General features: G+C 44.4%; 1 protein-coding gene across 1 annotated transcript; it reads right to left on the bottom strand.

The window, feature by feature from the left end:
- Positions 1-2,223: 2,223 nt before the first annotated feature.
- LOC129834956 (ubiquitin domain-containing protein 1-like) lies at positions 2,224-14,768 on the bottom strand. Its single transcript, XM_055900348.1, has 4 exons — positions 14,696-14,768; positions 13,982-14,123; positions 5,676-5,903; positions 2,224-5,414 (listed from the first exon to the last, which is right to left on the bottom strand). The coding sequence occupies exons 2-4, from the start codon at positions 14,067-14,069 to the stop codon at positions 5,032-5,034; spliced, it is 699 nt and encodes a 232-aa protein (XP_055756323.1). The 5' UTR covers positions 14,070-14,123; positions 14,696-14,768; the 3' UTR covers positions 2,224-5,031.
- Positions 14,769-15,050: the final 282 nt, after the last annotated feature.

Raw genomic sequence — 15,050 nt, 5'->3', positions numbered from 1 at the left:
GTCCCTGAAGGGTTTTATGAACATGAAAACGATCTAAACCGTATGCCATGGCCATCTTAGTCACCAGATCTAAACCCAATTTAACACCTTATGGGAGCTTCTGGGGAGGAGCCTGAGACAGTGTTTCCCACCACCATCAACAAAACACCAAATTATGGAATTTCTCGAGGAAGAATGGTTTCGAATCCCTCTAATAGAGTTTCAGCCACTTGGAATCTATGTCAAGGCTCATTGAAGCTGTTCTGGCAGCTCGTGGTGGTCCAACACTTAATGTTTACCACGACAACTACCTAGGTGTCTGGTTAGACTGTAAACTCTCCTTCCAGACTCACACTAAGCATCTCCAATCCAAAATTGAATCTAGAATCGGCTTCCTATTTCGCAAAAAAAGCATCCTTCACTCATGCTGCCAAAACATACCCTCGTAAAACTGACTATCCTACCGATTCTTGAATTCGGCGATGTCATTTACAAAGCAGCTTGCTGTCCTCCGGCTACACCATGGTGCTACCCTACAGAGTGCTGCTGAGGCTACACCATGGTGCTACCCTACAGAGTGCTGCTGAGGCTACACCATGGTGCTACCCTACAGAGTGCTGCTGAGGCTACACCATGGTGCTACCCTACAGAGTGCTACTGAGGCTACACCATGGTGCTACCCTACAGAGTGCTGCTGAGGCTACACCATGGTGCTACCCTACAGAGTGCTGCTGAGGCTACACCATGGTGCTACCCTACAGAGTGCTGCTGAGGCTACACCATGGTGCTACCCTACAGAGTGCTGCTGAGGCTACACCATGGTGCTACCCTACAGAGTGCTGCTGAGGCTACACCATGGTGCTACCCTACAGAGTGCTGCTGAGGCTACACCATGGTGCTACCCTACAGAGTGCTGCTGAGGCTACACCATGGTGCTACCCTACAGAGTGCTGCTGAGGATACTGTAGACCATTGCAAAACAGTGTGTTTCAATCAATTATTTGGTGACATGAATATATTTAGAAATAGTTTTATCTAAAAATAATAACTTTAATGTTTCACAATTATTATTAAATTAACCGAGGATGTTCGACTGAATGCTGCATATCCTGTAACTCAGCACAACCTAATCTGGGCGTAGTGGAAGATCGAGGAAGAGGTCAACTAACTTGGGTGGTATTTCCTTCTGGATCAGACAAGCCCAGTCAAACACACAAGACCAGACCAGAGCCTGCTCAGCAGTCATACCTTCTCACTGGGCGAGGCTCACTGGACTCATCAGGGACTCCAAACATACCTTGTTAGAGCCAAGTCCAGTAACCCACAAACATCCGTTGCTCTTTTTGGCCCATCAAAGTTCAATTTGTTGAAGATATGATCACATTTAAGTGTTCCGGTTCTGGAAAAGAAAATGACTAACAAGTAAATTACAAAATGTAAGAGAATAGTATATCCAAATAACAGTCAGAGATAATGCAGGGGTTTGTAAACTCTTCAACACAGAGGTCAGGGAAATCAGAGCCTTATGGCTTTCAGCAAAAACATACCCATGGTCTTCAGGAAAACAGCATGGTCTCTCATTCATGTTACAGATGGGGAGTAAAACTGGATGGTGGGGATCTGAGCAATAAGACTGGAAATACTTGAATTAGTGGGAGTAGAATAGATTGCTTAGTCGCCCCATGAGGAGCATCTGCCATCATCAACGACTCTACCGAGTACTCAACTTCATTCTCTACAGTCTTCTGCATTATATTCCAGGAGTAGCCGATCTTTCTGCTTCAGTGTCACATCTCCAAGTGCTTTTCGCTCACCCCATCTCCCTTTATCTTATTTCTATAGAAGAAAGGAAGTGATCATGTTTCTTTAGTGCGCCACAAGAGAATTTCACAGAGTCAATAATCAATACACTAAATTATACCGTATATCCACAAGATGGCAGTATGACCTAAATCAATTACCTGAACTTGCATTGTGTGGGGCGAGACCAGGGAAGTTCATTCAATAAGTATTGAACTTTAAAAACGGATCACCAAAGGGACAAGAGAACAACATCAATCACTTTGGTTGTTATTCATTTACAGAGGCTAGTAAGGATATTCTGGTCCAAGGCCACATACAGATTTGGCTACAAGATAAAATGAAGAGATTTCCTTTAACAATAATTGTACCGGTAATTATGTTACAGCTAAAAACAAGGTTGAAAATGAAATCAGCTTATAAATGTACACGTCACTTGTAAAATGAGTTGTTGTAAGCATTTTTAATTATCAGAAATCTCATATATAATAATCACTTATATTTTTTCCAAATGACTAAATATACATGTCTTTATACATCCTTGTGGACATCAACAAAAACACAATTTGCATGTTTCTGCTTTGAGCAAGGCCTCTTGATCCACCCTGGTGAAAATGCTTGATTAAAATGCAATGGCTTATTGGTATCCGAGGTCCGAGAGGAACATAAAGCAGTGTACATGGTTTCCTAAAGTAACCCACAAAATAACTAAAATAAATATCCATGGCCATATTACCAGCTTTAGTCTACTGCATGACTGAGTCCACCTGTGTACCATGACTAATATATGACTTAGGACATTACAGAAACATACAAATGAAACTCCTGATCTGACCCCCATATGATCAAACACGTATCATGCATACAAAACATACTTGTACATTCTTACTAAAACAGAAAGCGTGTCTGATTAATTGCCTGCATAAGGGATCTTTCCTAGACAATTGTTGAAATCTCTCCCAACTATTGTGATGGGAGGTTCACAGGCCTCAGAAAACTGAAGGAAGAGCAGAGAAGTCGCTCTCTCTCCCCTGCTCCCCTGGCCTGGATCGAACCACGGCCCTTGTGTGATGTCATTGCTCTGTGGCATCAGATTTGTATTTACTGGCAACATCGTGCAGCTCCCTCACATAGATTACATTGAGGTTTCTATTTTTGTGCTGTCTGGTATAGGGATTGTACATTGATGTTAGACCGACGTATCTTGTTACCTCTCATAGCACTAAATGAACCTAGATGAAGCAAACATTTGAGCCACATTCTGCAAGGAAGGATTGAGACAAGATGTAGCAACACAGCTAACAGAGCATGGGTCTCTGCTGTTATACACAGAAGAGGTGGGAGACTGTAAAAAGAGGCTCTATTACAAAGTTAGGTATTTTTCTGAGCCCAAATGGCTGTGCTAACCTTCACACAAAGTGGGGGGGGGGGACAAGGGCCAAGCCAATTCACGCAAGGTACATGATTGTTATAGTGATGACATCCCATTAAAAGAAAGAAGTGGCCATTTGAACACTTTTATAGATGGGACAACATTTCAAAACAGAGATGAAGGCAATATGAAACTCTGAACAAGGTCAAAGGTTGATTGTACAACAAAGCAATCTGAACATAGCAGGCTCCTATGTTGTGTTTCTGAGAACCTTTACATAGTCATAGCTAATGCTACTGTATATATGAAATAAGGGGAGAATCAAAAGGTACGAGGTCTATTTTGTATTGCACATACATTGTAAGTTGAGAGAAATACTCAAGTTTGCATAAAGGTCAACAAATATATTCCCAGCACAGTCATTGATCAACTGTTTGAGCTAAAGTTGGATAAAAGTTCAAATGCCTATACAGACAACAAACCTAAAATCCTTAAAGGGCATAGCATGCTAGCAGATACCCATAGACTTCCAGTCAGTGCGCTAACACTAGTTAGCATTGGCTTGTGAAACTACCTTTGACTTTCTTCATTCTAAAACACAAAGGCATAAAAATAGTATCCACGTGTTCATCCGACACTGGGGAAGTAGATAAATTGCCTCATTGCCAAAATATCCCTTTAAATGACAGCATAACTATGATGACAATAGCCTGGTAACAAGTCTTCCCACCTCCAGCTTAACCATCCACCACTGAGTATCTTGTTTATGTTCTTTTGATGAGGCCATAAAAGAAAGAGGCACAAGCGCTTAGAGAGAGATGGAAAATCAAAGGACTGACGTAAAGGGTAAAGGAGCACCTCATGTGCAGCGAGGTGCCACCCAAGACAGCCAGAAAACCACTGTTCCTCTTCCATGACTATATACTCAAACAGAGAGACGTTCTCCTATCATCTTCACTGTAGCTTGAGCTTCCCATTTCACCTAAGGATTGTAATGTGGCACAGCATACAAGGGCTAGGCTCTCTAATCATTGTCACTTTACGGTACATTGACAATAGGAGCGTGGGGGGGCGCATACAACCATTAGGGACAACATGGGGCTAACATCCATGGAAACACCAGTGGTACATTTGAAATGCAATAACTGACAGAGACAGCTGATCGAGAAATGCAGCAGTAGATTTAGGATTTGTATAGATCTATGAAACGATTTTTCCTGAATCTAGAGACAGAAGGCTTTAGCAGTAAAAAAAGCAGGATTCTGTTTAGTTTTCTTCCTTGAAGGCACACAAACTTCCACGCAAGTACAAATCAACTGTGCAAAAAAGCTTTGTTTGAGATTAACCCAAAAAAAGAAAGAAAACAATGAGAGAAAAAGTTTTGTATATCACTTGAGGGAGGATCGTGGGAAGTATCCATTACAGGGTACCAGAGTAGAGACCAGGGACAGAAAAAGATGTGCTTTACAAACTATGTAAAAGATTCTGCGATTTCAATTGGCACTTGGTTAGTGCCGAAGCAGACCCCTTGCACGTGCCGTGCGGTGCACGCCTGCAATGTCTCACGTCTGGGGGGGCAATTCTACTATGATTTACTTCAAAGTTAGTGTGGTGAGTGACAGAAAACACCCCTTCGGGAGAGTGGTCTGGTCTGAAACGTCTGGATCGATCGACCAACCGTCCTATAGAGAAGTGACACACTGAAAAGAACCACACTCTTTAATGGTAAACAATGAAACATTGAAAAGCAGCACTTCAGAGTCTCTCCCTTCTGTTGTTCATCAATTAACCGTAATTCCCCAAATCACCTCTCTGTTTTACAGATCAGCGGTAAAACCATTATCCAGGGCTCCTCCGTCGATCCTCCTTTCATCTGGGACCTAGTTAATGGGGGCCTGCGGGTTGACGATGACCTGGATGACAAAGTCCTTCTGGATCTTAGTGTCCTGCAGGCGGGTCTTGTCCGTGAGCAGCTTGCCTGAGAAGAACCAGCGCTGGTGGGCCGTGTCGATGTCTTCCTGGGCCTGAAGCTGCTTCTTCAGCTGCCCGATGGAATCGGCCATGCTGGCGCTGAGGCGCAGGTCCTTGCCCGTGGAGAGGCGCACCTTGAGCTGGAACTCCTTCTTGGGGGCCGCTGTGGGCTCGGGGCTGTCGCCGGGGTCCTCGTCGCTGCGCTCGGAGATCAGATTGACCGGCGGGGCCAGGCAGTAGACGGGCAGCTGGTAGCGGCTACCCAGCTCATCATAACACTCTGTCAGGGAGCCTGGAACACAGACAGAGGAAAAAACATGTTCTGTTGCTAAATATGTGTTATTTCACAACTGCTCAGGAAGTGGTCTTGACTCAGGCATGAATCAGAGAAACATGAATCAGATTTCATAATCAGGTCAATAGTTGTGCAAAAACATCATGGTGTAATATTACCATTGTTCCAAATGTACTGACAGTTCAAGTCTATTCAGATTCCAAATGTGCCCCCAGGTTATCATAGCTTCCCCATATCTTGCGTGTGTGTGTGCCTCACCGTGAGGCAGTGTTATGCTGGCTCCGTCCACTATGGCCTGGGCCAGCTCGTGGTCGTTGCACTCCAGGGCGACGGTGGCTGCCTTCAGAGCGTCCCAGATCTCCTTTCGGCCCTCGAAGGCCGGGGCTGTGTCCCAGAACTCATCCCTCTTACTGCGGAGCTGGCCCTCCGTCATGGGATAGTCACTCTTCCACTTGGGCTTGTCCTTCTTCAGGGGCTCATTGCGACCTGCAGGGAGGGACACAACAAAAAGTCACATTATTAGAAGGCTTTTCCAATATCAACCTACGTACCAGAATATCGCTACACATCATTGTTTAGTGCATTGAAACGGGTACAGTTTTAGTCACATGCTGAGCAACATATACTGGGTTACATCTCTCTAAAAACCCATATGGTTACAGCAAGGGCTAATGTCAAAGTGCCAGATACCCATTCTAGCCTATTTGTTACAAAATATAGTTAAGGTACACATAATTGTTTTCAACACCTCCCAAAGTTAGATCGTAGTTATGTCCAAGGCAAGGGCATCCACATGGTAAACATGTTAACTCTAGGTCCTTATCTGGGCATGTGGATTATCTGGGTATATACAATCTAGCACATGATAGGGAATGTCTGCTGCATATATCTGGCCTTTTGACAGTTTTCGGAAGACATGATAGGGCAATGGGAGTACCTCCCACATCATTACTTCTGTCAAGGCTGCAATCCAGGTTCTTTGCCTTCCTCCAACTATCTGTTGGCCACAAAGCCATTTCTATTCCAAGTCACTGGGCTCTGTCATATCCTCACATGGTCTCTCCTATTATTGCTATGCGGATGAAACTCAACTACTCCTCTTCCCTCCCTTCTGACACCGAGGTGGTGACACGCATCTCTGCGTGCCTGGCAGGTATCTCAGCTTGGATGTCGGCCCACTACCTCAAGCTCAACAAAACGGAGTTGCTCTTCCTCCCGGGGAAGGCCTGCCCGATCCAAGACCTCTCCATTGTGGTTGAAAACTCCACGGTGCTCCCCCTCCCAGAGAGGAAAGAACTATGGCCTGACCCTGGATAACATGCTGTCGTTCTCTGCAAACATCTAAGCAGTGACTTGCACCTGCAGGTTCATACTCTACGACATCCATAGAGTATGACTTTTCCTCACACAGGAAGCGGCTCAGGTCCTAATCCAGGCACTTGTCCTCTCCCATCTGGAGTCTGGACTACTGCAACTCTGTTGGCTGGGCTCCCTGCTTGTGCCATCAAACCCCTGCAACTTACCCAGAACACAGCAGCCCGTCTGCTGTCCACCCTTCAAGTCCTCCCATGTCACCCCGCTCCTCCGCACACTCTGGCTTCCAGTCGATGCTCGCATCATCTTCAAGACTCTGGTGCTTGCCCACAGTGAAGCAAGGGGAACTGACCCTCCTCACTTTCAAGCTATGCTCAAACCCTACACCCAAACCTGAGCACTCCGTTCCGCCACCTCTGGTCTCTTGCCCCTCCCACCCCTAAATGTACTCTATACTCTATGTTGTGGTCTCACCTCGCTCTGTATGAGAGCATCTGCTAAATTACTCAGATATTCATTTCCAAGTACAATAGACTAGATAGCCTATTACATGAGACTTACCAGCAGCCATTGATTTGCGACGCAGAGTGAACAACACCCATTAAAGAATGTTAGAGGGGGCTTAGACAATGTGGGGGGTATCATCATGACACAGTCATTACCATGGACGAAACTAGAGCAACAATGTCGTGGCGTCTGTCAATGCCTGGAATCTCATTATAATAGGACAGTCTATCACCTACATTCATTAAGGTCATCATAATACCATATAAGCAAGTTGTACCAGACACAGAAGACTAGAGCTCTTTCAAAAAAACTGCCCTAGAGAGATACTTAAGAAACTAATAGACGTTACACGTTGCTCTGGCAATGCCACAGCAGGCCTTTGCAGCGTTAGGTATTCCATGAGGACTAGTACACCCAGCTATAATAAACCCTCTTCCTCATCATCATGACCAAAGTCCTCCCCTCTCTGCCAGATTCAAGGCAGCCAGGTGAGCCACACAACATAAACAAGACCAATCTAGGCTCTGCTCGTTTGCATGACAGAGCAAAGGAGGCATTCCCGAGAGCAGGGGGGGGAGGGGGGGGGGGTTGTTTGGACAATAAAATTCCCCCTCCCACACCATACACGGTCCAGGATAGCGTAGAGTGAGTGTGTGGCAATCTCGGTTGCACTGGGTACACACAGCATGTGATGGGTGTTCCCATCTCCAAACGTTTCACTAATACGGATGCAACAGTTAACAAGACATTTCTGGAGTGTTTGGGCCTGCCCGTCTGGAGAAGTTTTCCCTGCATTGCCAGCAAAGAACCCCCCCCCCCCCCCCCCCCCCACACACACACACACACACAGCTCTCTATACCCTCAATCAGGGTTTATAATTAGAATTTGCAGACAGTATTACGCCATGTACATCTGAAAGATAATCCATGCTTAGCATTGGATTAGCACTGCACACCTATCGGGGAAGCCAGGAAAACACTTTTCAGCATGTGGTAAAGTGTTCCTTCAGCACCAGGCCAGGCTGACCACCATACAGCGCCTCTAAAACACCTCCTGTCTCAACCACATAACCTAAAGGAGAGAGGGGGCTTAATAGGACGCAGGCAGACGGCTGACACGCAGCTCTCAGAATGGTATGGAGAGGTAGGTCCCGGCCTCCAATGAGGACTTGGTGTCAAACTGAGCAGCTGAGTTTTATACTTGGCACCGGAGTGCGACTTCGGCTCGGTCTGTCACGTGATACTAAACGGGCCCAGTTAGCTCACAAACGAGTGTTTGAATGGTCAAAGAAGAGTCTGCTGAGGTGCCGATTGTTGTCCTAACATGATCAGCGGCATCTCTGGTCTTCATTGACAACTAGGCTAACCAAGGGCAGTTGCCAAGTATCGAAAAAAGGTCACCTTTCCACCAAACAAATTATTTAGAGTGCAGGTAGCTTACGAGGAGTAAACGGTAGGACAGTGTAGGATATACAGGGAGTAGAGTGTAATAATCTTCATACTAGCACTCAAGCAGAGTAATGGACTAGTCTATGAGAGTTGTTGGATCAGGCAGCATACAGGACTAGGACACAACTGTGTGTGCAACACTATGTGATGTCGTAAGGCAGGGTATCCCAAACTCGGTCCTGGGGCCTGTTTTGGTTCTGTCCCTAGCTGATTCAAATAATCCAAAGCTTGATGATGAGTTGGTTACTTGAATCGGCTGTGTAGTCCTAGGGGCAAAAAACTAAATGTGCACCCAGGACCGAGTTTGGGAAACGCAGTGGTAAGGGACATCATATACTGTACGTTCAACTCAACATACATGCTGTCTTGGGAAAAAGGATTGTAGACTTTCCAGTCATCATATAGCCTTGACTAGGCCTCTTGAAAAAAGTGAATAGGTCGAATGTGTCGTCTTGATTACCAGCTAACGTTTCAACATCAGATTAGCAAATAGTTTGGAAACGTGCAGGCCTATTTCCAGGTGTGCAGATATTGCAGCACTAGGCCAAGGAGCATCTCCACCCATCATGATTCCATGTTGCCGCAGCATTAGAGAAGCATTCCAGAGACATGACGCAATAGCAGGGTGTGCTCCTCACGTGGGGCTTGTTGAGGTTATGAAGGGGCAGATAATGCCACACTGGGGTGTTGGTAAATTGCATTTTACAGACAGGACTGCATTGCAGATCACGTTATGTACTGTTTCAGGACACGAAGATACACTTGTGATGTAGCGGTGGGCTGTATGTGGCTGTTAAAAAGTATAATCTTGGGGCTTGGGTTCAAAATAATAGGTTACAATCTTACATCATAGCGCCTCACTCCCCCGATAACACTAAATATAGGGCAGATCTGTTCCTAGAGGCCTACAGCCTGCTTTCACCCCTACAATGTCAATGTTGAAGTAGGCCAATTTCAGCCCTGAACCAACATTGCAAGTTAAAAGCATATCCGCAAGACTAGGAAGTATCCCTTTCACAGACAGAATTCATTCCTACATGGCTGTACTATGAAAGTCAAAACTAGGCTTGGGCCAAGCACAAATTCACTGTGAACACATAGTCACCCCTGTAATTGACAATCTTATCGCCTTTTTCAAAACACAGTCCTCCTCGACATTCTGCGGCTAAAGATAAAACTTGGCCTCGCCTGCCAAACCTCCACGGAACATCCAAAAAGCTGTTTGAAAACTGCTATCAACTAGGCTTAGCCCCAGTTGCTAGACAACTTTGATGTGGATATAGAGCTCCACAGTGGAGGTGTCATAATACCCATAAAACCTAGCAGTCAAACAGGGAAATGGTTCCAATCGTTTTTCCACCCTTCATTTTCCCCATAGGGAATATTAAAAACATTTAAAATAAGGGCTGTGTTTCATGTAGGCTTACCCTGGCGTGAGGGATAAGGGGACTTGTATCAATATATATATATATCACTTTGTCCAAGAGAGATTTACATGGTTATCTAAACGTCACACCAGGGTAAGCCTACATGAAACACAGCCCTTATTTTAAGTATTTCTAAAATCCCCTATGGCAAAAATGAATGGTGGGAAAATGATTGGAACCATTTCCTTGTTTGACTGCTAGGTTTTATGGGTATTATGACTGATACTTCGGTACTCTATTGAAAGCAGGTGCTTCCACAGGTGTGGATCCTGAGTTAATTAAGCAATTAACATCCCATTATGCGTAGGGTCATGTATAAAAATTCCCAGTTGGCCATTATTTTGGATACCATGGCTAGAAGAGATCTCAGTGACTTTGAAAGAAGGGTCTTAAATGAGCATAGGGGGGTTTAAAGGGTGTGTGTGTGTATCATCAGATCTCAACCCAATTGAACACTTCTGGGAGATTCTGGATCGGTGCCTGAGACAGTGTTTTCCACCATCAACAAAACACCAAATTATGGAATTTCTTGTGGAAGAATGTATAAGTTGAATAAAGTACGTATTCATAATTATTTTTATAAGAATAGTGATGCATCACTCCAATATAGGTTCAGGACATGTAGAATCTATGCCAAGGCATATTCAAGCTGTTTTTGCAGCCCAACGCCCTATTAAGACACTATGTTGGTGTTTCCTTTATTTTACATGTAGCTACAACATGACTTGGCCACGGTTATATTTAAACAAATGCTTACACCCAAATGAAGTTCTACACCAAGGAATAAAACAATACTTCCACCCACATATCTCACTGATCATCCCCAAAGCCAACACCTCATTTGGCCGCCTTTCCTTCCAGTTCTCTGCTGCCAGTGACTGGAACGAATTGCAAAAATCGCTGAAGTTGGAGACTTTTATTTCCCTCACCAACTTTAAACATCAGCTAACCGATCGCTCCAGCTGTACATAGTCCATCTGTAAATAGCCCACCCAATCTACCTACCTCATCCCCATACTGTTTTTATTTACTTTTCTGCTCTTAGGCACACCAGTATCTTATTCGCTCCTATGGCCTATTTATTGCCTACCTCATGCCTTTTGCACACACTGTATACAGTAATCCCTCGTTTATCGCGGGGGTTACGTTCCGAAAATGACCCGCGATAAGTGAAATCCGCGAAATAGAAAACTTTTTTTTTTTTTTTTTACAATTAGCAACTATTACATGTATACAAATACAGTGACTCACGTGTAGGCCGTTTCACTGCTCTTCAGACTGGGCCGCTGCATCCTGACTGCGCTCTGCAGTGTTCTCTTCTTCTGAAGCCCGCGGTGCAGGTGTGTTTGTTCGGGAGAAGAACATAGTGATAGGCAGCTGTTGTCGCTCTTTTTTCTTCTTTGCAAAAAGATCCTTGTACACCGACATGCCACCATCGATTACGTTGGAGAACTGTAATGAACGGCTCATCAAAGGGTCCCATTCCTCAGCTACTCGCTTAAGTTCAGTGACCATTCGCACCATGGTTGCTAAGCGACCAAGCGTTAGTCCTTCCTCCTCATCTCTCGTGTCCTCTTCTCCCTCTTCTCTTTCATCGTCGCTTTGTGGCTTTGTCATTTGATACAAGAAGCGGGAGTGAGTTTTTAGCGAATCAGAATGCAGAGCACAATGCACCAAAAAAAAAAAAAAAAATGCATTATGAAAATCCGCGAAATAGCGAATCCGCGATAAGTGAACCGCGAAGTGGCGAGGGATCACTGTATAGACTTTCTTTTTTCCCTACTGTGTCATTGACTTGTTTATTGTGTTATTGGCTTGTTTATTGTTTATTCCATGTGAAACTGTGTTGTTGTGTGTGTCACACTGCTTTGCTTTATCTTGGTCCAGGTCGCAGTTGTAAATGAGAACTTGTTCTCAACTAGCCTACCTGGTTAAATAAAGGTGAAATAAAATTTAAAAAATAAAACAAAGGCAGCAAGTCATTCTTAACTTAGCACCCTGGTACTTATTTCTAGTCCTAATGGGAGACATGACACTGAGAAACGTCAGACATCTCCTTGTTTTCACATGGCACACTGCATGCCGGCCTGGTGCACGCAGCCCCGGTGGAACAGTTGCCGTAGGGCAGTGGTTCGCAAACCTCTCCTCAGGGACCCCCAGACGTTTCACAATTTTGTTGTAGGCCTGAACTCGCTCACTGACTCACACAGTCAAGGGCTTGATACTTAGTTGACAAGTTGAATCAGGTGTGCTAGCTCTGGAATAGATCAAATACATGGAATGGCTGGAGGTCCCAGAGGAGAGGTTTGAGAACCACTGCTGTAGGGCACATGACACGACTTGTTCTTATTACCGGCCTGGGAGTGCCTCTAGTCTACCTGCATCAAACACTCACTGCTCCTAAGGCAGCGTTTCACAAACTCGGGCTGCACATTTTGGTTTTTGCCCTAGCACTACACAGCTGATTCAGATAATCAGCTGATCACCATTTCAATCAGCTGTGTAGTGCTAGGGCAAAAACCAAAATGTGTTTGGGAAACACTGTCCTGAAGCCTCTACAAATCATTGTTGGTTCTTCAGTCAACTTTATAGACGAGGTCTTTCAATTTTTTTATGTTTTTATTTAACTAGGCAGAACAAATTCACAATGACGGTCTACACCTGCCAAACCCGGACGACGCTGGGCCAATTGTGCTCCGCCCTATGGGACTCCCAATCACAGCCGGTTGTGATACAGCCTGGATGCGAACCAGGGTGTTTGTAGTGACGCCTCTAGCATTGAGATGCAGTGCCTTAGACCGCTGCGCCACTCGGGAGCCCTGTTGTATAATACACCAAGAAAGTCTAATGGCACATTGTGACTAAAGACCGTACAGTATGAAGAAAGACAAACTGCTTCTCCAATAGAAATCCCGAGCACACTAAGGTGATGTTGGCTAGCAAAGCTCATGCGTAGAAATGCATCATCGGGTCTTCACTTCACTTATTGACTTCTCAAACCCCTAACCCCGGGATGGTCTGTTTCGCAAGCTTTCCCGGAAGTCTTGCGATGTTGCGCCTCTGGGTTTAGAAACTGTGTTATGACAGTCCCACAGTCCAGTGTAAGATTGCATTTTCTAAATTAGGCCGAGGTGTTGATAGGTCCTATGTGGCAGAGGGATCTTACTGCTTTCCGTGTCCCTTGGAAGTTTCCAGTTTGTGTTTCATTAGACCTAAGCTATTTGGAGCCTGTAGCGTCATCTTTATGCAAAGTGCTTTAGCAGCAATCTACATTCCATCAGTCACTTAAAACGCAAACAAACTATAACAGGTTAAACATGGCAGTCTGCCACTATTTTTCTAATGCAGAAAATAATCTTAGCAAGGTAATGGACTTGCACATGAAAAATCAAGATAACATTGTTGGTGAAAAGTCAACTCAACTACTATGATGTATTATTGACAGTCAACCAATGGTGTTTTCCCTGATCAAATTAGGTTTAGCCTAGTTGTGTTGGTAGCTATTTATACAGCCATCGGTTGGTACATTTTAGTAATTTAGCAGATGCTTTTATCCAGAGCGACTTACAGTAGTGAGTGCATACATTTGTCTGTACTGGTAGAGAGGTAACAGGAAGTAACTCGTGTCCTGCAAGACGGGGGAAGGGACATTTCAAACTTATCCTACAGTTATTTGGGCACAGTCCAGATTGGGTACCCGTGTGAAGAGTGAGAACCTTAAGGACGAGATCCATATTTCTCTGGGGGTTCATATGTTGTAGTAATGAAATGGGTAAATATGGTACTACATGGTAAACATTTACCACGTAATGTGTTGAACTATGTTTCTATTCGATGGACTCAGACAACAAAGTTACCATTACTTACTTCCACGTTTTCGGTGTGCCCTTCCACTGCTTCTGGACGATCCGTGGCCCTGTGTGTCCTCACGTTCTCTCCCAACACATCCTCCCATGATTATTATCAGTTGGCTAACTATGTCGGGGCCCCATTATTAGCCAACCGCTACCTAGTTCCAAAACAATTAAGGTATAGCTAGAGCCGCTGTACAAAATTAACTCGCTAGGTCAAGGTGCTTTTCTTAAAAGCAGAATCCACAAATTAACGTTAGATGAAATGTGAACACTGGTCGCACAACTAAATTGTAAGCGCGGAAGAGCTAGCTACATACTTCTGCTTTATTATTGTTTGATGCGATCCAACATTCCAAAATGAGTAGTCACGTGCAGACTCGCTAGCAACCTAAACGGGATAAGTGTCAACAATAATTGATTGCATTATATCTAGACTGCCCTCCATACATTCTACTTAGACAAGTTAGCGTGGCAACTGGCTAGTTTCGTGGACAACAATTTGCTAAGCAACTTGTTAGCAAGCTCACATTAGATCGCTGGCTTGATAACTCGCACACTGCCACCCGTCGTTGCGCGAAACAGCTCTAGCTAATTTAGCTAGTTAACATTAGTAAATAACCTTTCACGTACTCACGACCACGTAAGTATTCTAAACAGGTAGTTTGGATTTTAAACCAAAATTATTGTTGATATGATTCTCCGTTTAACACCGTGGTCAATTTCAAACCTTTCTCATTTTTCTCAGCCAGGTTTTTAAATCCCCCTTCTCTTCCTGGTGCGGGTAGCAACAGTAACTTTTTACGCCTGCGCGTGCTCAAGGCAAGGGGTGTCAGATTATGGCACGTCACGATTTCCTTCAGGGGTGGGGAGCATCCCTTGAACAAATGAAAGTCCTCAACCATGCCAAAACTAACTTTATATTTTTTTTTTGCAGATGAACGGTCAAATGATAAATAGAAATATAAACATTTCCATATATAACATTTCTTTAGAATATGCACATAGCCATGCACTTCCACAACAAGTTTATGTATTATTTGGTCAGTAAAGAATGTACAGCTTTAATACATTGCAAAAAAGTA

This window comes from Salvelinus fontinalis, chromosome 1 (assembly GCF_029448725.1).
Source record: "Salvelinus fontinalis isolate EN_2023a chromosome 1, ASM2944872v1, whole genome shotgun sequence".
NCBI classification, from domain to species: domain Eukaryota; kingdom Metazoa; phylum Chordata; class Actinopteri; order Salmoniformes; family Salmonidae; genus Salvelinus; species Salvelinus fontinalis.
This window is presented reverse-complemented; position numbering and strand designations above follow the sequence as displayed.